Raw genomic sequence first — 22,114 nt, forward strand, 5'->3', positions numbered from 1 at the left:
TTAATTGCACAAAGACTGATGTTTTCAACCCTTTATTTCAGTTACCTATGATGATTTTCTGCTTACAGTTGATGAAAACGTGACGTTTAAGATCAGAATATTAAGCCAGGCTGCAGACAGGACAGTGCGCCTGAACGCCAACAGACTTGCACAAGTAGAGTGTTGCGGCTTTCCCTGTGATTCTGCTGCGTTTGATTCCCATATATATTTATAACAATTTATTAGAAATTGCTTTGGGTTTATTTCAAAGGCACTGGACACAGATATGGGAAAGAAAGGCAAAAAAGAAAAGAAAAGAGTGGAAGAAAGATGGGGAATAAAGCTGAATGGGAGATAGAAACAGAAGAGAGGAAGACAGATTGAGACAATACGAGACAACATCTTAATCTTGGTAGGTTTGCACTTTATTTGCTTTTTTATTTAGCTCAGACAAGTTGCGTCATAGCTGCGTGACTCAACTGGAACCACCGCTGCCTCGCAGTAAGAAGGTTCAAAGTTTGAATCCCGGCCTGAGGTCTTTCTGCATGGAGTTTGAATGTTCTCATTGTGCATGTTTGGGTTCTCTCCAGGTACTCCGGCTTGCCCTCACAGTTCAAGTTTCCATCTTTTTAATGAGTGCTAGTTGGTTACTCTAAGCTGCTCTAGGTGTGAATGTGCACGGCTGTTTGTCTTGTGTGTCTCTATGTTTTCCTGAAAGGGTAAGCAGAGAGTCTCCGACTCCATGGTCCCCAGACGTCACTCTCCTGCATGTCTTAGATCAGGGGAGCTCAAGTCCAGTGCTCAAGAGCTACCGTCCTGCCTGCTCCAACACACCTGGATCAAATGAAAGGCTGGATGGTAGCTCTCGAGGACCGGACTTGAGCAACCCCCGTGTTAGACGATTCCCATTCCAGCGCAGGTGATTGAAATGACTGCATTACCTCCTTTGCATGCCTGCTGTTACTGCAGATGCCTGTTAATAACCCATTCATTTAAGCCAGATGGGAGGCAGGAGGGAAACACCTAAAACATGCAGGACAGCGGACCCTGAGGACCAGGGCTGGGACAATGTATGGACGGTTGAACTGAGCAGTGCTGGGTGAAAGGCCCTCACAGAACATTTGAGTTTATTCTCAGATTAAGTTTCACACAGCTGGACCCTTTTTACTAATTAGTTGACCCCTGAAGGTAATCGATTCCACCGGACTTCCTATGTGTGTTTCAGGGCAGAAGGGAACTGAACGAACACACTTCATAATTATGTTTCACTTAGAGTTGGTCTGTTGCAGAGCGTTCCGTTAAAAATATAGTGACGTTTCTCAATGTAATCCGACGAACTGCGGAAATGTCTAAGGTGCATTTTGTAAGGCAATAATCTTATTTCTCTTTTTCTGAAGAGACAGAGAAAAACATGTCCTCAGATACTTAAACTATGTGCCATAAATGACAAATTTCTTTACTTGCTATTATCTCGGATTTATGTGAAGAACAAATCCTATAAGCACGGCGTTTATTGGAGTGTGTCTCGTCTCAGTTTAAAGGGTATTTCTGTGTTCAACCAGACACTTTGTGGCCAGACAACTGGTCTGTTTGGGATGTGGGGAAAGTGGGCGAGAGAAGGACCGAGAAAGGAGGTGAGGGGGCAGAGAGTCAAAATGGGAGGAGTGAGTCTGGGTGTGGGACTGTCATCCCATTGAGGGAAGTGGTGTTTTGATCAAAATCCAGTAAATGTGGGAGAGCAGAGAGGGGTGTGAGTAAGCGATTGAGTGAGTGAGTAAGCGAGAGAGAGAGAGAGATATTTCCACCCACCCAGCAAGGAGACTCACTCATAAGCAGCAGCCAGGCTGACTGGGAGTCAGAAAGACACCGGATCTCTGGGCAGCAGCAGTTACAGTCAGGGTGGCAGGGAGAAAAGTGTTTCATTCAGACAGAAGATGTTTTATTAAAGGAAAGCTGAAGCACACACTAAGAAACACAGAGGCTCGACACTCACTGTGCTTCCACTAGAAAAAGAGAGCAATAAGAGATCAGAATTAAACTATTTCAGACACACACACACACACATATACATATATATATATATATTGATATACTGGTGGTGGTGCAAAGAGAGAAAGAGAGAGTGTGAGAGTGTGTGCAAAGTTTGCTGAGTGGAGAGAAGGCCTGATCGACCCAAACGAGCAGAGCGCCGGTGGTGGAAGGAACCAGCGAGTGGATGGACGCCTTTTGCAGACTGAGTGGCCTGGACCCTCTGTGGGTGAGTTTATGATGCGTTTCCTGACCCTGGAGTCACATTTCCTCACCGGGTGTTTTTCCTGCCTCGAAAGTCTTAGAGTTAAACCATATGCAGCTCGGTTAATCGCTTCTTTCTGAATTTCTGTCACGTTTACGTAGCGTTGCTTTGAAATATTTTTGTTTCTGAGACTGAATAACGGGAAGAATTTTTGGGATTAAAACCTTTGATTGTTTTTCTGATCGTGCATCATCTTCAAGATTTAAATGATTGCTTCCATCTGTATCATTCATTTTTTATTTTTATTATTATTAGCTGTCTGCTTATCAGAAAAGCTTCAGAAAACGGCAATAACTGTCATAGCAACACTGATAATGATGAATCTTGTACAGCATAGAAGAAATGTCAATACAAGGTCTTGCAAAGCTCATCTGCGTAAAATGAAAAATTACCAAAGCATTCTCAGGTTGTTGCATGTGTGAATGGGAGCAAGACAGATTATCCATAATCTGCCTTGGAGGTGTGTTACCCGTCATTCTGCACTCAGATTCGGTTCATTGAAATGCAGAATAATGAGAACTCAAATAGTCTAAGCTGTCTGGGTTAGAAAATGATTTTTTTTTTAAGTCTCATTTATTAGCAAACCTCCACATTCTGGATCTTAGCTAAAAATAAAATAGCAGAATAGCTGTGAGCCAGCTGGAAATGAAAGCACTCACTCCCAACATGCCCCCTCCTCCCGCCCTCCTCTATCCCCTTTTATTTTGTTCTGGATCTCATTACAGCTAATGCTTTTGTCTCTGCTCCTGCAAAACATCAAAACGGTGGTCATCATGCTTTGCGGAGAAAGTAAGCGTAAACTGTGTTTCATCATGTGCACGCCACTTTTGCATGAAACTTCAAAAACACGCTGACGTTACATCTGTGACAGTGTGCTGGATGGTGTAACACGCTTTTTTTTGTTGTTGATTTTTTGTGCTATGTTTGCCGCACACAGTACTTTGCGTCACGAACCGAGTCAACCTTTTTACATGCTTTTAAAATACTTTCAAAGTTCCTGCTCACACACTTCACAAGTGAGCCGAGCTAAAAGAACTTTTTTCAGCAATAGGTAAACATGCCTGGAAAGAGGTTGAATGCCATTTAGTTTGGTCTGTTGCAAAGCATGCAACACATGTGGAAAACATAACATCATTTATCTGCAAATAGAGAGAGTGAGAGCTCAGTCTCTGTCACTGCATCACATAAAAATAATACTAACATAAACATGTTTTTAAAGTTGAAATCGTAGCCTCAGTTGATGTAAGTTTACTTGCAGGGTGGTGGAGGGCAAAATGTTCTTTGCTGTTAATTTATCAGCTAAAAAAAAAAACGAGATTTTCCACTGGAGGAGCTAAAGTAATTGAAAGGAATTCAAAAGAAAAATTTTGAGCCAAGATTTGTGGATTTTTATTTTCTCCATGCTCATCTATAACAAACACACATTGGTCTTGCCAGTGTGTCGGTATTTGGATGAGCTTGCTAGAGTGACGGTGCTAACATGGCTAACGTTGCCAATGTTATAGATGGATGTTACAAAATTATAGTTTCACAAGGAAGGTCGTCATGCAGAAACTAGTAATACTGATGCCACTTTTCTGTCCAATGTTACACCTTCTTGCAGATACTTAGCTGGCTAAGACTAGCTCGATTGCTAAACAGCACAGTCAATCCTCTTTCCAGGAAAAAGACCAATGGTCATAACCTTTCAAACAGCAACATTTAACCTTTCGTCAGCGTTATTCATACTTTTGAGCTTCTCCCCCCAGGTAGTACAAGATTTACGAATTGAGTAGCTGGGAGGGCGAAATGAGGGCGAAATGAGGCCAATTTTCGACGTGTAGAGACTTCTGGGTGTTTGAATCTCTCTGAATAACTTAAACAGCAGATTGAAGGATTTTTACCGTATTTTTCGGACTATAAGCCACTACTTCTTTCCCATGCTTTGAACCATGCGGTTTACAGCCCGGTGCGGCTTATAAATGTACTTTTCCAGTTTTTGAAAAATGGTTTGTGGGTGTGGCTTATAGTAAGGTGCGCTCTGTAGTCCGGAAAATACGGTACTTTTCAGTGTATCAATGTGTGACATTGCCTTCTAAATGCTGAAAGTACCTAACAGTCTCAACGATAAATGCTACAGCAAAGTATGTGTTCTAGTGCTACTGTGAGCTGCCGTCCATCTCACCTTGCCTTCTAGATATTTAATATAACCAGAAAGTCTCAAGAATGACCTTTTAGACTCATGTGGAATTTTGAGTGAGAAAAAAACAACACAACTAAATATGCCAACACTACTTGTACTTTCTGTCCAACCATCCAGCATGGTCAGGTCACATGCTCAATCACAGGAAATCACACTGGTCTTTCTTATCAAAGCTGTAATGACGTTACTCGAACTGACGTCTCGCGTTGACGTTGGATTCAATTTGAGTTCGTGCTTCGCCTGAGATGAACAACCCGACTATTTTTGCTGATACTACTAACGTCTGGTTTTGTCAACAACTGACGTGGTTTCACAAGCAAATCTGACCGGGCAAACAAATCCACCTCTCTGGAAAACGTGCAGGTCTTATTCAACAAAGCGTAACATTTTCTATGCATCAAAAAAAAAAAATCACAATGCCTTTTAAATGTTGAGAACAACTAAAAAGTTCACGGGCTGTGCCTTTAAGCTGCTTTCTGGTTTTTGTCAAAGTGTTGCCACCTTTTGTCTCACATGGTTGCAAGTTGACGACACGCAAGTTGCGCAGGTCTTTCTCGTCAAAAACCTAACAGCGTTCCAAGAATCAACGTGTCACGTTGTATTTTAGGTGTTGAGAATAATTTGAAATCCTTCTGAAAAACATTTTTTTAGGAAGCTTTCGACAGATCTCTATAGCCAAGATGATACCAAAAATGAACGAGTACACATCGCAAACTGATTTTCGAAACATCACAGTGAAACGTCACCCATTTTCTTTGACGTGTCAAAAATAGCAATGGGCTATAAATGCAAAACACATAAAGAATTGGAACTGAACTCAGACAATATGGATTTGACCTTCTACATTGTCTGAACTGAAAGCCTAAATTCTTAGAGTGTGCTAATTTAAAAAAAATAAAAACTTTAGTCCAGTAAGATATGTAAATATTGATGTTCTCCCTCTTTACTCAACCTGACCTCCTGTAATTTGAATCACAGGAAAGGCAATGCTGACCTAAGAGTTGACAGAAAGGTTGACATTTATTAACTTAACGGGTCTTTCTTTTTTTGACACATCACTCGCCTGATGCAGTTTTTATAGGCAAAGACACTGGAAATCCTTGTGGATTTCACCAATCTTCTGCCTCTAAGGGTTTCAAAATGGTGAATTTATAAAAAAAAAATATTATGAATTCAGCACTTTTGCAGTGGCACAGAAGATGTGTCTCTGCTCTCCACTTTCACATCACTGTGTTTGTCTAGTAAAAATAGACGCCTTGCAGTAGCTCCTGGCATCCGCAAGTTTTCAGAAACCACTTCGGCAAAGGGTGAGAAACGGGACGAGGATTGAGCAAAATGCAGAAGAAAGTGCTTGGATTGAGTTGTGGCAGGTTGGACTTTTTCGTAAAAGGGCTTTGAACATCTACTTGTCACTAACCACAGGAGTCGTAAGGGTCTGTGAAACTAGCCTCCCACTCATTTAGATTCATCACTCGAAAGGATTCGGGCGGTCCTTTCAAGGGCTCACCTATGTGTGTACGTGCAAATCGGTCTGCTCAACTGCAAAAACTTTAATGAGCTGAGATTTGAAGATCTACGAATGTGCTCGGTGTGTGTAGTCCTTTGGGGCAGATCCTGCTTTCAGATCTTGTGGTTTCAGAAACAAGAAGCAGAGGATTTACCAATTGTTGGTAAATCCTCAAACGTGCTGCAAGGAACAAAAGCCTGACTCACCTGCCCTGGTTCACTGTGGGAGGAGGGTTGTTACATAATAGTCACACAGCTGCCACCAATTGTGGCTACTCCGCTTCATCCTAGCTGGGAGTCTACCAGCGGGACTAGACTCCACTGCCATGCTCAGAGCCTTAAACCGCTTCCTGTGGTGACTCCGCAGGGCAGTCTCGTTAGCACAGCCAGACACCCTGCCCCTCATTAGGCAAGTGAAGTGATAAACAAGGGAAGCAAGACAACAACAAGCCACTTATCCCACCATGTTGTTTTAAACAAAGACATCGCAACCTAGTTCTGCCACTCTCTGCTTGTATCTTTTATGGCAGTTTTACACCGGATTTTCCTACTTTGTTGACCGACCAGACCGAAATGTCAGAACACTCCCCAAACTGATTTGGATCCCTGTAAAAAAAAGAAATAGCTGTTTTGTTTTTTTTGTTTGTTTGTTTTGCTAGCCAAGATCGCCAGGATTCAGCACATATTTCTGGTTCCTACTTGGCTTACTTGCGATGCACAAGCTGCATTAAAGTCTAGAACATTTGCACTGTGGCTAATTTGCACAGAAAGTTTGTGAATTGTAAAAAGTAATGGCTAAATCTGGGTCTTTTCCCTTGACCAAACTCATTGCAATTCTTTGTCTCCCCCCCACCCCCCTCTCATTGTTTCAGGACTGGAACCGCACCTGGTACACAGCTAACCCCGACCTCACTCAGTGTTTCCAGAACACAGTGCTGGTGTGGGTCCCATGCGTCTACCTGTGGTTGTTGGTTCCTTTCTACTGTGTTCATCTCTACTGCCATGACCGCGGACGGATCCAGATGTCCTGCCTCTGCAGTGCCAAGATGGTAAGATTCCAGCCACTCATCTTTTGATCCCACTTAATCCCCTCCAGGTCAAAGGGGCCTGGAGGGACGGCTGTTTATCTTCAGAGGTCAACGGTTGAGAGCCAGGCCGCCGGTCCTCCACAGGGCAAACAAGTAGTCGCACAGGACAAGGCAACCATACCGGCAGACCTTTACACCCAGAAGTTTGTTTCACTGTGAAGAGTGTTTATGAGACATCTATCCACCCATTTTCTACACTTGCTTAATCTGTCCAGGACTGCAAAGAGACCAGTGCCTATATCCAGCAGTCAGTGAGTGAGATAGGCATTTACAGACCAACTCACAGAAAAACTGGACACACAACCACACATTAAGCAAAGGCAACTCAGACAGATCAGCTAACCTGACATTCATGTTTTTGGAAGGCTAGTCGACCTGCTGGAACATGTAAAAAAACACACAGATGCAAACTTAAGACCCATCTTGCTGCAGGGCAGTGGTGCTAAGAATTTCACCCCTGTGCTGATCCTGCATGAACCGTTACTATACCAGCTTAATCCTTGCATGGTTGTGTGGAAGTGGAGGGGCTGGTGCTTACCTTCAGAGGTTAATGGACAGGTTGTTTTTTCTCACAGGTCCACCTAAAAGAAACAAAAAGACAAACATGCGTTCACAGATTCACTCTTAGTGGCAATTAACCTGTTTTTTTTCTTTTCGTTTTGTTTTTTTTCCCTCAGGTGTTGGGTTTCCTGCTGGCCTCATTCGGTTTTGTTGAGTTCTTCTACATTCTGCTGGAGAGGAGCCAAGACATCCAGCACCACATGGTCTTCCTACTAAGCCCCATCATGCGTAGCATGACAGTGGTAAGTTGTGTGTGTCTTTTTTTTTTTTTTTACACACGTATCACCATTGTCCATTTTCGGACCAAATTGCTATTAATTTTTTTATAGAGCCATGAAAAGAGACCTCACATCTGAGCTTTCCTTTTGAAAGACGAAAAGCTCCGCCTGCAGAGCTGTGCCTGACATTTCTTACTTCTCACTCTTACTGAGTTTCTGTGAGCAACAGAGAACTTTTGGGAATATTTGACTTCACGTCCTGCCGGTTCACATCGCGTTGCAAAGACATGAAAGAATACACACAGAGCAAACACGGTGTGCTCACCGGGCACTTGGGTGCAAACATGCCTAACCAGGTATGGACTTAAGATGTCACAGACTATGTAAATACAGCAGTGACCTGTAAACACTACACATTTTGGATAATCAATCATCAGAGCGCAGAGTACAAAATGTCATGACATCTGTTCCAGACTGATAAGGGGTCAGCGTAAAGTACGTATGTGCAAAGTTTCCAGTAGAAAGGTTTTTCCAGTGCATGAAAAACCTTTCTAAATGCGTTGTCAGAAACAAACCATGTGTCACAAGGAAGAACACACAGTGGGAAACCAGATATTTTTGATATTATGAGAGAAAATGAAGCTAAAACAAACAGGATAAGCACTTTTACTTGCAGGACATCAGTCTGAAGCAGAAGGAATTGAATTTCTCATATATTGCAGCTCAAGCGTACAATCATAAAGGTACATCGAGATAAAGTTCATGCTATAATTGTATTTAATGAAGATGAACTTGCTTTCCTGTCATTGGGTCTTCCTCCAATTGTTTGGTTTGTCTTACAAACAAAACAAACAAAAAAAAAAACACAAAACCACCAAATATAAAGTTTAAGATATACAATTGTAGTCTGTGTTGACCCTAATTACACAGACGGCTTTAGTCTTTTTATAGCTTACAGGTGTACAGTCGCACAGGAGGCACTGAGCGCCATTGTTCTGCCCTGAACTGTATTTAAGGTGTAATGTGGTTCATTTTTACCGCCTCGGCAGAAAGAAAAACAATAGTTTTTTCTCCAAATATGAACGCTTTCCTGGCCACGCTCCCAAAATCCATTATAGGCATTACGGCATCTGAAAAAAGTTCAGACAGGTCAGGTATTCAGATCTGCAGTCCCTTGCAAAAGTGTTTTGACTTTAAAAAAAAAAAAACTAACAAATTTTTTTGGAATGTTGCAACAAACTTCAATGTATTTTGTTGTGATTTAGTGTGGAAGACCAAAAGAAAGATATGCATGATTTTAAAGTGGAGGAAAATTATTCATGGTTTTAATTTATTTTGATAAATATTTCATATGAAAAGTACAGTCTGCATGCATTTGTATTTAGAGCTGATTACAGAACTAAATTCTCTGTAATTATTGCTGATAATCTTTTTGGCCACTGACTAACATTTCTGGAAAAATAGATCAATCTCCATCAGAATCTTCCAAGTCAGGTTGGATGACGTGGCTGAAAAATGCATCGTGGTATAAACGTTTCAGATCATATCGATATCGATGATTATTGTTTATCTTTTTTTTTTTTTTTTACCTATTTGAAATAAAGAACAGGAGAAAAAAGGGCTTAAATTAACACTTTTATTAAAACTAAACCTAAAAAGAGGACAACACAACTAAACAAAAACAGAAAGATGAAAAAGTAAGTAAATCGCCATCGCAAAGGTTTCAATCAGACTTCAAATATTCACGTTCCTTTATTCCTTTCAATCATTCTGTGTTTTAATGTCCCATTAATCTGCGTCATATTATTTAGTACTCTGTTTACTATTAGGTGATTTCTAAAGGGACTAAACTGAACTGTATTTTATTTATTAGAGTAAATGGGGTCAGATACAAGCACACAGGTTTACAAAGACATTGTCTTTGCACTAACCTGGACTGGTCGAACTAACACACATCAGTAAAATAAATCAAACCTCGTCAACGGAACAAGATGCGAAAGAAGCTGAAGGGACGCGCACGCTTTTGGAGGGGACTGGAGCTGTGAAAAGAAAAAAAAGTATTTACGCTCAACAGATGTTGTTTATCTTCTACGTCTGTACATCCTGAAAGAGACTGCCACGGCCTGTGTGACCTGCATCAGGGTGGCATGAGGGCTGGCTGGGACACACAATATTTATAGGAAATAAGGGCTAGTATGCAATCAGAGAAAGGTTCTAGTTGCAGTTGTTTCTCAAAACGTGGATCTTACTCATTTCCAGCAGTTGTAAAATTACACTTAACCTGTATGTGTAGGCAAAATGAGGGAGGAGTGGTGCAGCCTCACTTGGGTGGCATGACAAGTTAGAATGTTGTTTATGCTTTGGCAGGAGTGGATGCAAAAGCTACAGAACGGCAACAGGCCGCGCTGAACGGCTGCAAAGAGTCCAGAGAGAGCAGCAGAGCTTCGCTCACAAAGCTCTCTCGCTCTCTCCCTCTCTCTCCACACACACACAGGTCCCGCTCAGTCTCCCTCTCTTAAGGTCAGACGGTTTTACTGACCTGTGGTCTTTTCAGACGACTGAGTAAACACCGGCACGTGTTTGGACAAAAATACACTGAGACGGCTCTTGTATTTAGGGATGCGCCCCAAAAAAGATCTTCTATTTCATGGATATAATTAGTCGCAGCAGGAGGCTAAAGAACAGACAGCCGCGATATCCTGTATAAAAAAAAAAAAATAAAAAAAAAAGAGTCTCTCACCAATAGTTCCCTTCACTTACCAAATTTGTCTTTATTAAAAGACAGAGTTTTCTTCACGGTGCTTAAGATAGCATCTTGCTCCCTACATACAGGAGATGAAACAGACCAACTCTGTTTCTTGCCCTTTTTTTTTGTTTGTTTAAAGTATAACCGCGGTTAAGTTACTACAAATGAGAAATAGACACATCATCAGCTAAAATCAGTAACTCAATGACGCAAAGCCTGTGTTCCTCGCTATTGCACAACACACTTCCCGTTTAATTAGAAGACGGGGTTTTGCTTCAGACCTTAGCGATCGCGCTAGCTCCACCCTTTGTTGTTGTTGTACAAACAAACAGAGACGATCTCTGCAGCAGCAGGGGAGTCGGAGCAGGAGGCTAAAAGCAGAAAGCAGCTTGTTGCTACGTTATGCAAGGGAGCTGTAGGCAGCCATGTTGTCTCAGGGCCATAGAAAAAGAAGTTTCCAGCTCAACTGGAAGTGAAAGTGCAAAATAATGTTTGGACGTTAGATCCAGTAAGATCTGACGTCCTCTTAAGTTACGTAATCTAACGTATGATTCCAAATCTGATAGGCTAACAAGCTGCCGCTAGCTCTAGCCAATTCCTCCTTTTTAAGCTATCAGGGGAAGCCTGGCAAGGCATTTTATTCAGAATATTTTAAACTGTAAAAAGAGAATGTCTCAAGATGTATGTGGTTTGTTGAAATTTTAAATCCCTGCTGTTGTAGTTGAGAAATTAAACCGCCGCTACGTAAATCAGATTTAGCACTAAGCCAAATGAGAATGACTGCTGATATTTCCTTGTTCATGTGGACATAAACAGGTATCAGTGTCGACACAAATTCTGATGTTGAGCCTATGAATTAATTAATAATGCACATTTCTTGCAAGTGCATAAAACATATTAAACATGCCAAATATATGTGAGTCACTGGTCCAGTCGCAGTCCTCCACAGGGCCGGCGGTGAGCTGCCATTTTTAGACGTCTTTGTTCCAACACAGCTGACTCAAATGGTCCAACTACAGCAGGTCAAAGTTCTGCTGAGGTTTGCCAAAGAACCAGCTGACAGGACGAGTACGTGGAGAATATATACAAAAAAAATTGTTATGCTGTTCGTATCGCCATGCTAACCTTCACCGCTGTCCTTTACCATAGTTGAAGCTGACAAAAATGACAAAGTTTCCTCAACTAGTTTATAATGAGACAGAGCGGCGGCTCGTCCATAAGTTAGCGACAGAGCACTCATTTCAAAACTCTTCCCGCACTGCGTGATTTCTGGAGGAACAACATGACGACTCACTCAGCTAACCGCTCTGTGGGGAGGGGCAGATTATAGCCGTTCCCAGGAAAATGCATGATTCCGTCAATGGTGCACACACGGTGGTGTCCAAGAACTAAATCGGTTTTTTGGTATTTTGGAAAAAAAAGAAAAGAAAAAAAACATTGAGGTGAAGAATGTTTTTCGTTTGTTTATGATTCCACAGAAAAATGTGTGCGAGGCAGGCGGCATACCAGGCATGTGTGAATGTCAGCCAAATCACTTTCAGTCTGCAGAAAGGGAATTCCCAGAGACCTAGGTTATTTTTTTTTTAAGAAAACAACCATCATACATATGCAAAATAAATCTAAATATGTTCCCCTTCCAAAAAGGAGCCACTACAAAAGTACCTGATCAGAGTACAGCTTAGAGATGAGTCTACCTAAACCCAATATTGCATAATGTGCAACTAGTTGCAACAACTCCATTCCCAGACTCTCTCTGTGGATAATTCAGATCTTGTTTCCTTTCTGTGTCTTCCTGCAGATCCTGGCCTTATGCATCATCCAGTTGGAAAGAATAAGAGGCTGTCGCTCCTCCGTTTTCCTCTTCTTGTTCTGGGTCTTGTCTGTTGTTTGTTCTCTGGTACCTCTCAGAGCAAAGATCCAGCTGGCCATAGACGAGGTAGGTAGAAAGACCCCGCTGTTTGTTCTTTCTAACTAAGGATGGGCGATTGGGTCGCTCGCTTTGCTTCCCTATGTAATATTTTTACAAGTCGGAATCTAGTTCTAATCTACCAAACTTAACATGTAAAATTTATAATAGCAGTAAAATGGACTCAATTCAAACAAACTTCAGTTAAATATGTACAATTTATAGCAACGTGACTTTTAATCCTAAGCTGGGGCCATATGAAGACACCAAAATATATGATTTCAATACTTAAAAATACAAGCCAGAAGAGATAAAAAGAGCATCCTTAATTGGAAATGACCTACTTTGGATTTGCTTGTGTGTCCAGTTTGAACCCTGTGAACTAGCGGTGTCAAAACAAAGAGCTACAATATCTAATCAGGTCTATTCTTACCAAAAGTCTAGACACAAGACTCCAGCAGCACAGTGTGCGATATACCCTGTGTCAGCAAAGAGTTTCTATTTCTTGCCTGAGTTTTAACCAAGGTAAGCTAAAGTTAACACAAAGTGTTGGAGGATGACACTGCCAATTCTGGTCAAGGCTGTGAGTGTTTAAGTGCTCCCTTTCTTCCTGTGTCTCCTGTCAGACATTGCAATCATTGTTGTATGGAGAGGTTAGCGCGCGTGTGCATGCACACACACGCACACAGCCGTGATGCAGTAGCATTTGCATTTCTATAAAAACACACGCATCTATATTTCTGTTTTATCGTCCTCAGCGTGACATTCCCACACTGCTAAGGGGGGGAAAGTAATGATGGCCCTGGGATAAATGCTGGTGAGACATGGCAGCCCAGGGTCAGACCAGAGAAACGTCAGCGCTGTGTTTATGGGGCTGCACCGCTGTAAACACAGCCAGATGAAAATGTATGCATTCACACATAATACAAAGCCATTTGCAGCTTAGATGCAGACATTTTCATTTTGCGCAACCACAGACGTGAACATAGTGGACGTATACCGGCACCTCCTATATTCTTAGCCTCCAAGTTCTAGGTTTGACAGGCCTCTTTTACAGCTATAGTAACAACAACAGCTGCTGAATTTAAAACACTGAAATGAAACATTTTAGTCTTTAAAGACTGTGATTAAATATAATGCGGCAGATGCCTAGAAGATTATGCACATTTGAATGTCAGCAGTGTAAAAGAGCCTTGGAAAAAGTATTAACTCCCTTCAGTCTTTTTACAAATTACAGATGCTAATAAAAGTTTATAATTAGGGATTTAAGTGATATATCAACTAAAGTTGCATGTAATTTGTAAGGTGGAAGGAAGCAGATGAATGCCTTTCAATTTTTCTGTGGAATGCAACTATATTATCTCACAGTTAAAAAAATAACATCAACAGCACAGTTGTGTGCTTAATTATTATATTATCAATCAAATCGAAACCGTTTTTATCTGTATTCTGCCAAATAACATCAACATAAAAACACTGATGTAATTTGGGTTCAATGTTATTTATTCTTAAAACGTGAATGCAGGCACTACGATTAATATTTTAACATTTTGTTAATGCCAGAGGGTATTTTACCAATACGCTTTGGCACGGCCGGCCCCTTAAGGATATTTACGTCCCAAAATGAAATGGGTTTGACACCCCTGACATAAAGAACCAGACATTTAATACTGGTCCTTTATGTACAGTATTAAATATCTGGACATAAAGGACCACTTTTACTTTACATTGCTGTAAAGTAAAAGTGGGGCTCTATGGATGGATGGTAAGCAGTCAGTATCTTACCAGCAGAGGACAGCCTCGGTGAGTAGAATCAGAACAAAATCATTAGGCTCAAGTGTTGATCCATGTTTTCTATTATAATCTTGGTTTAACTTTTTTTTTTTACTATAAGCCTATCAGACTTTAATTAAAACTTAAATGAAATTAAAAATTATAGCTGAAGCAAACTTTGGTGAATTTTGAAATTAAAGACAGGGTATTTTCACTACAATTGCGTTACAGTATGATAGTTCAAGGTATGATTTAGCTTTTCTTCTTTGATTTTGAACCGTTATCACATATCTCAAACTGCATCAGTTTAATATAATATCAAGCTATAAATTTTCACCTAAACGCAGTTTTTAACTTCTTTACATATAGATCTCTCTTGCTATTTCCGAATGGATTCTTATGCAAAGAAGAACAAGTTGAAGCACAGCTAGGCAGTTTTCTGACCTGTCAACATCGAAGCTTACATAATACCATATTTTTAACATTTACCACTAAAGCCCCTAATTCTTGTTATAACATTGATGCCTCTAGTTGACAGGGTTCATGTTTGTGGACCTTGGCCATTCTTAGCCACCTGACCTACATTTTTCCCACTCGCTGTCTGACCGAATCGGCTGTTTGTCACTGTGTGGCCAGATCCATTTGGCCCCTTTATATCTGCTTTCTGGGCATGGCACCATGCTTCTCAGCGAAAAAGAGTTTTACTGTTTGCAAGGGCTGCCACTTTGACACACACACACACACACACACACTGCTGCTCAACAGGCTGGCTGTGGCAACAGCATTTACCCAGCGGTAAACAATGCATGCTGCCAGAAGCCACAAATTCTGTATGTCAAGAATAACATACACATCCTGCTTTTTACAAAAGCCTCAGGGCGGTTAATATTAAAGCTGCTCCCATGATTGGAAGTGAGGGTGCTGGTTTGCAAAACCACAATTTCCCTATTTACAGATACAGGCCCTTTGTGTGACTGAGAGGCAGCTCCAGCTTTTGCTTCATTTATATAAAGTACACCAATAAAACTGTTGGGTTTTCACCCCGATGTTGCTTACAAGTCCAAATTAATCTTTATTGAGTCTGTGATCTTGGTATATAAACCTTCCACTGCTGTACGATGTGGAAGGCGAGCCAAAGCCATATGAGGAATTTGGTGGGGGTGGGGGGTTGCAAAATGGCACACAAAATGGGACGTGCGATGAATTACCCCATATTCTACAGGATGTTCTCAATTTTCTTAAAGCTGAAAGTTGGGAAAAAAAAACAGTCATCTAAGCACCATCTAACTGTATTAAAAATACGTTTTGTTTACGTTTGCTGTCATTAGCAGAGGAAGTAAAGCAACAGCGGTGGCTGAACGACCTTTTCTCCCTATTGTGGTGGCTGATATATATATATATGGCAGCTCAAGTCCACTTTAACTTTACTCAAGCTGTAATAATAAACGAGATAATGTGAAAATATGAAGTAGAAATAAAATACAGGTGAAAAATGTATATTTTTTTGTGTTGCTGGTGTTGGCACCAACGCAGCACAGCTAGCTGGAGCAGGAAGTTAGAAACTTTGTTTAAAACTTTAATGAGCCACTACTATAAAACTCATGGGCTTTCTTCTGATCTAGTTATTCCCTTTAGTCCGATGGCAGTCATTTAGCCAGATAATTACATCATTGAAGCTTTTCAGTATTTTATTATGTGTTCGTTTGTGTTGGCAAAAGTGTTGCATTAAAATAGGTGACAACAAGTCACCAAGAGCAACAGTTTTTTTTTGGTGGGGCAGTGGGGAAGCCAAGAATTGTCATTGTTTGTTTTGTTTTTCAGAAATATGTTAATCCAGTTTAGATTTGATAAATCTAAGTATTTTTCACTTTGGAAAGAAGACGATTAATTGCAGCCCAGATTCCTCAAAAAGCTGTAAAATACATAAACTGCTTGTGAAGTTGCAGTGTTGTCACACATCAACCTTCATTCAGTGCAGTAGTTTCCAAATCAGCTTTGGAAAAGTCTACTTCAGATTTTGAACAAGAAGCTGGCCAGCTGCTGTTTTCTCACGGTGTTGACGACCCAGCCTTACGATAGCTCAAAGAAACGGGTGGCTCTGCTCTTCAGACTCTTCTGATGCCTGGTGTCTAACCAATCCACCCATCCTCCGCTGACCTCTGACATCAACAAGGCACTTTGGCCCACACAACTGCTGATCACTGGATATTTTCTCTTCTTTCAGCCTGTTTGTAAACCCAAAAGGTGGTTTGCAGTCCTGAAAATCCCAGTGAATCAGCAGTTTCTGGAACACCCAACCCAGCCCATCTGGCACCAATAACCATACCACATTCAAAGTCACTTAAATCTCCCTTTTCCCTCATTCCGGTCCTCTGTTTGGACTTAACCAAGTCAACTTCACCATGTTCAGATGCTTAATTGGATTCAGTTGCTGCCATGCGGCCGATTCCTTATTTGTGCCAAAAGGTCATTAAAGTGGCCAGTGACTGCATGTGGACACCTTGGTGTGTTAGACTTTATTAAATAAAGTCAAATCTACATTTGCCACAATTTTCATTTCTGCAAGACTCCATCCTTGAGTGGCACCAGATTAACTCAGCTAAATTTAAGAGTGACTAAACGCGTCATTCCCACAACTTAAAAGCATCTTCAGCTCCTGCGTTTTATTTTTCAGGGCATTGCTTCTGATATTGTACGGTACCTCGCCTTCTTCTCCTACTTCTCCATCCAACTGGCCCAGCTCTTCCTGTGCTGTTTTGCGGATCAGCCTCCACAAGGAAAACCCGTCTTGGAAAAGGTAGGCCGAAATGAGTGTATCCCCCTTCTGGTTATTACATCTATGATGACACAATACCCAGGAAGCAAAAACACCAAAGTAGCTATTTTGTGGGTTTTTTTTTTTTTTTTACTTTTGTTGTCAAGACAGTTTTGCCTTTTGCAGGAAGTGATGTGGTCCGCCTCCCCCATCATTCCTCTTGCACTTAACAACTTCCTACAAGAGGAGCGTGAATGAGTGTATGCGTGTGTTTGACACGGAGCTCCTGCATACCTTTTTAACAACTCATAGGCTTTGTGAAATAACATCACGACTAACTGTGTGGAGTTTGTGGCCGCACAACAGGAAAGCCATTACTTCAACACAGATCTCACTGTGCCATCAAGCCATGATGGGCTAAAGTTTTCGACTCCTGGCAGCTGACAGATGAACGAAAATGAGCTCCTTATCAATCAAAGTGGCATGTGATGTTATATTTCCCTGGTGACGGAGTGTCAGAAGAGCTAGAAAAGTCCCTAACCCACTCCTGGCTGGCGGTGAGGAGCTGTGGGGTGCAAGAGCCAATGTCTGGCGTGGTGAGGTGGACACACCCAGTGGTGTGTCCTCCTCGTGTTTTTTCTCCTCCACCTCCTCTCTTTCCTGTGCTCTGGTTAGAGTTACTCACATGAAGACAGGAAGTCCGGAGATAAAAAAGTAAAAGTGTCATAACGAGGAGCGAAAACACCCAGGACGGGAAAGGGGGCGGGAGGGCAGGGAGGAGATGCCATGAAGTCTGTGTCAGAAAAAAACACAATGTTTCTCCACGAAGTGTGTGTGTGTGTGTGCGTGCTGTGTTTGTTGGAAAGTTTGCTATGACATATTTCCGCTCCGTCTGCGTTAGACCTCAAAACGTCATCTTTCCCCCTATTTATTCTGCTCTCTGGGAGTTCACGGCCTCCGTTCCGCAGAGCGGACCACCTGAGTTTACCGGCTTGTTTACAGACATTGGCGTTCCCAAACACACCCCTCACAAGCAACAGCATTCAGCCGTCAGCCAGCTCTACCTCAGTGAGGCTGCGTGTGTTTCCCAAAAAAAAAACCTCTTGGTGGTGAGCACTTTCTGCAAAACCAACTATCAAGTCTGGTCTTTAATCTGTTGCAGAACCCTTGTCCCGTGGAAGATGCCTCTTTCCTGTCAAAGATCCTCTTCTGGTGGTTCACTGGGTAAGATGGTTCTTTGAAAACCTCTCATTTTTTTTTCCACGCATAATGACTCACGTATGGGCTGCAGTTTTTACTTGTTTACAATAATGTGTGTTTTGATGATGGACCTCGGTGTGTGAAGCGTCTGCCTTGCCACCTCCCTTCAGGCTCGTCGTCAAAGGGTATCGCACTCCGCTGGAGGCAGAAGATCTGTGGACCCTGAGGAAGGAAGACACGTCGAAAAACATCATCTCCGAGCTGCAGCAGGACTGGACAGATGAATGCGCCAAGCTCCAAAAGTGAGAACTAGAAATTGACTGATAGAGACGATCGTAATGTGAGAGCAATTTCAATTCTCGCCGACGTAAGCGCCGCATCTCGGATGACGAGAAATCTTTTGAAATATGAGATTTACATCGCTTTGCGACATTAAACATTAGTATTCACGTTTTACGTTTTGTGCTGTTTTTAATTACACATTTCTCTGTATCTCGTTAGGAGTTTTAATGGGAACAGCCCACACGAGGAAATAATTAATGATTCGAAAGATTTTATTAGAAGCAAAAAGTCTGGAAAGTGTCACAAGATGTTTTTGTCCACATTAACAGACGGTATTTAGGTGAAGATGCCAGGATGCCCAAGGTCGTTCTGGACATGCACAAAAAGCGCAATTATCGAAGGAAAAACATTAAAAAAATGTTCTGGTTGCACATTGTAACTGTCAGTATCATGCTGTGAAGATTTGTGTTTTTTTTAGTTGCTCAAGTCTAGTGTAGTGAGTAGTCAGTATCCTACCTGCACCGGAAAGTATGTAAAAAGCATGAATGTTTCCCAAAACTCTACATGAAAAGGATGTTATGCTCGTCCTCACACTTGGCATATAAAATCATAATAAATTGTACTAGAGTTTATTATTGCAATGTCAGAAAAGTGAACGAAAATCCAGGTCTGTGAGTTGTGTTGTGTCCTTGAGAAAAACATCTCCTGTGAAAAACAAGTCCCCTGTCAGACCCGACAGACTGAAACACGTCTGATCAGACGCAGATCATGATCTGCTCTAAATCTGAACTGGTCCTTACTTTGTCAGAGTTTATGAATCTTCTTAGCTACATTTAAAGTTTATGAATTTGGTTTGTTGCTTCTTTGCAAAAAAAAACTTGCCAAGCATCAGAGGAACACATGCTATAAGTCTTGTGGGAGTTTTTTTTTTTTTTTTTTTTTTTTGCGGAAAGGCTCAAACTATTGTCATAGGTCCACATCCAAAGATTCAGTTCAGGTTTATAATCTTGTTTTATATCCCCGCTGGCACGCTTCCAGCTGAGTTAATGAGCAGACATGTGGCTGCGCCTAAGTGTAAATCAGGATCTCTCAAGGACAAACATTTGGGTCTAAAAAAAAAAAAAAAAAAGACAGCGAAACAGTCACTTGAGGACAAAGGTACTGCAGTGTCGTTACAAGAACCCTGAATCGTTTTTAAAGCTTGTTAACGTAATCCACGTCTTTGAACAGCCGTCGTTAAGCGTAATTATTATTTGCAAACCATACTTTCCACAGCTGTTGATGAATTACTTGGTTAATCAGTGATGGCAGGAAAAACTAACGTTTTATTGCTGTCTGTTTCAAGCAGCCAACACCGGCTTTGTGCATCTCTGACACTAATTTCTTGCCTGTAACTATTTTGTTTTTGGACCTTTTTTTTTTTTTTTTTTTCTCTCCCTCATGCAGGCAGCAGAAAGCCTTGGCGTCAGGCGCAGCTCTGGGCAGCCGGCTGCCAGACCAGGCTCAGCTCCTCAGGAAGCTGCAGAAGGAACAGAGCTCTGGCTTTTTCCTGCTGAGGACGCTGGCACGCAAGTTCGGCCCGTACTTCTTGACGGGCACCTTGTGCATCATATTTCACGATGCCTTCATGTTCGCCATCCCTCAGGTTTTGAGGTAAAAAAAACAATTTCAAGAAATGAAATTTTTCATTTGATATTACTCGGGGACCGATCTGTGGTGCGCCACATGCCTCAAAGCAGCTGCTTTTAATTTTAACGACAAGCTACAAAAACTGCTGGGAATAGTTCATCTGAAGCTTTTAGTTTTCTTCAGTGCAAAACTTTGAAATCCATGTCTTGAAAGGTGCTGTATTAACAAAGTTTTAATTACTAACGATGAGCAACAAGTTCAACTGCAAGAATTAGCTTTGTGCATGCAACTCTGTAAATTATGTGGACAGAGTTACTGCCTTTAACTTTGTGAAAATAATTTAGAGCTCTATGTGCTGAAAGCTGCAACAAATTATGTCCAAACTTCAACATATTTCCTCTTCACTGAGATTTCAGTTTAGATGAGATCCTCGGCTGAAAGCCGATCATTCCAGTTCTGATATTTTAAACAAAAAGTCAGAATTTTACACAGAAAAAAAAAGCGCAGCTAAAGATGGTGTCTTCTTAAAAATGCCAGAAAACTTCTACTGTACCCAGCATCAGGCGCTGGGAGCTTTTCTACACATTCGATCTTTTGTTTCCCATCACATCCACTTGACCCAAATTTCTTGCAAGTAAAGATCAATCTTAATTTCCCAGCACACAGCTCTAATTAAACCCAGAGTAGCATTTAGGACAATCAAGCCTTTCACATTTGTGATTGTACATAGACATCTGCGGTCTTTATGGAGTTATGTTGACTCCAACGTCCAGGTCTGCACTTTACTTTATGTTTTGAACAGTTGGATTAGAGCTGAGTCTGTAGATATGTTAGCTAAAGTTTGCTAAAAAAAAATAACAATAAAACATGTCAGGATGATGTATTTTAAATCAGCTCTTAGAAGTGCAAATAAGGGTAACGCTGGTCACTTTGTAGAAAAAAAATGTAATAAAATAAAATCATTATTTTTTAATGCGAGTGTTTTTCCCCCACTGAAAAAAAAAAAAGTTGGTCTAGTAAAATATTATTTTATTTCAAGACTTTTTGTGCATAATTACCGAGGGGGTTTCCATGATTTACAACTTCATCGATAAAACAAAACCAGGAGCTGGCAGCGGTGAAAACAGGTCACGACTGACCCACCACCAGCTGCCTCGCCGCCCCACCAATCAGACTGGAATGTTGTTGTTCATGCTGCGCGCCGAATCAGTGGAAGTGATAATTACGGTCGTGGAGCTGTGAGTGAGAGGAGCAGGCGAGACCACAGCCCTGAGAGCTCCAGTAAAGGAAGGACGAGGGTAGAGGAACGGAGAAAGGGCTCTAAATGGCAGAAATGCTGTCGGACCACAATAAGGGAGCCGCAGGCCAAGTGTGAGTGCAGCCCGGCCGCAGCCTGAGCACCATTGTGCAACGCGAGCCGCTTCCAGCCGGCCAGTCAGCCAGAAGCCACAGCGGTGCTCAGTATCAAACTGAAAAGAGAAAGATGTTGACACAATACGAGCCTGTTTCTGTCTGCTTAGCTTTGTGTTTTCAGGAAAAAAAAAAAAAAAGAAGAAATATGTCTGTCACACCTCGTTTCTTAATGCTTTCAACAAAACAGTCAATTTGTGTTTTGCTTCTCTTTGTCCTCAGTCTCCTTCTGGGCTTCATGAGGGATGAAGACGCTCCTCTGTGGAAGGGCTACTTCTACGCCACCTTGATGTTCCTCCTCTCCTGCCTGCAGTCCCTTTTCAACCACCAGTACATGTACACCTGCTTCACGGTCGGCATGAGGGTGAAGACGGCAGTTATGGGCTTGGTTTACAGGAAGGTGAGTAACTCTGCATCATTTAGCCACTGCTTCTTGGCATAAACAGGAGATTTGTCTCGTTTCAGGCCGAGAACGACTAAAGGTGTATGATTAAATGCTTTTACAAGGGTGACTGGTGTTGTGTAGTCTTTACAAGAGCATATAAAATGATACCGTTAACCGAAAGTGTTTGGCTGGAATGTCTCT

At 41.6% G+C, this 22,114-nt stretch overlaps 1 protein-coding gene across 1 annotated transcript in view; it reads left to right on the forward strand.

Moving 5' to 3' along the window:
- Positions 1–2,194: 2,194 nt before the first annotated feature.
- Positions 2,195–22,114, forward strand: part of abcc6a (ATP-binding cassette, sub-family C (CFTR/MRP), member 6a) — a 31,368-nt gene continuing 11,448 nt past the window's right edge. The window contains exons 1-9 of the mRNA XM_007543461.2: positions 2,195–2,236; positions 6,833–7,009; positions 7,726–7,851; positions 12,372–12,509; positions 16,927–17,049; positions 18,170–18,231; positions 18,378–18,509; positions 19,936–20,142; positions 21,751–21,928. Of these exons, the coding sequence (XP_007543523.1) occupies positions 2,195–2,236; positions 6,833–7,009; positions 7,726–7,851; positions 12,372–12,509; positions 16,927–17,049; positions 18,170–18,231; positions 18,378–18,509; positions 19,936–20,142; positions 21,751–21,928 (1,185 nt within the window). The remainder of the gene's footprint in view (positions 2,237–6,832; positions 7,010–7,725; positions 7,852–12,371; positions 12,510–16,926; positions 17,050–18,169; positions 18,232–18,377; positions 18,510–19,935; positions 20,143–21,750; positions 21,929–22,114) is intronic.

The sequence above is a fragment of the Poecilia formosa genome, unplaced genomic scaffold (assembly GCF_000485575.1).
Source record: "Poecilia formosa unplaced genomic scaffold, Poecilia_formosa-5.1.2 Scaffold11, whole genome shotgun sequence".
In the NCBI taxonomy this organism is placed as follows: Eukaryota; Metazoa; Chordata; class Actinopteri; order Cyprinodontiformes; family Poeciliidae; genus Poecilia; species Poecilia formosa.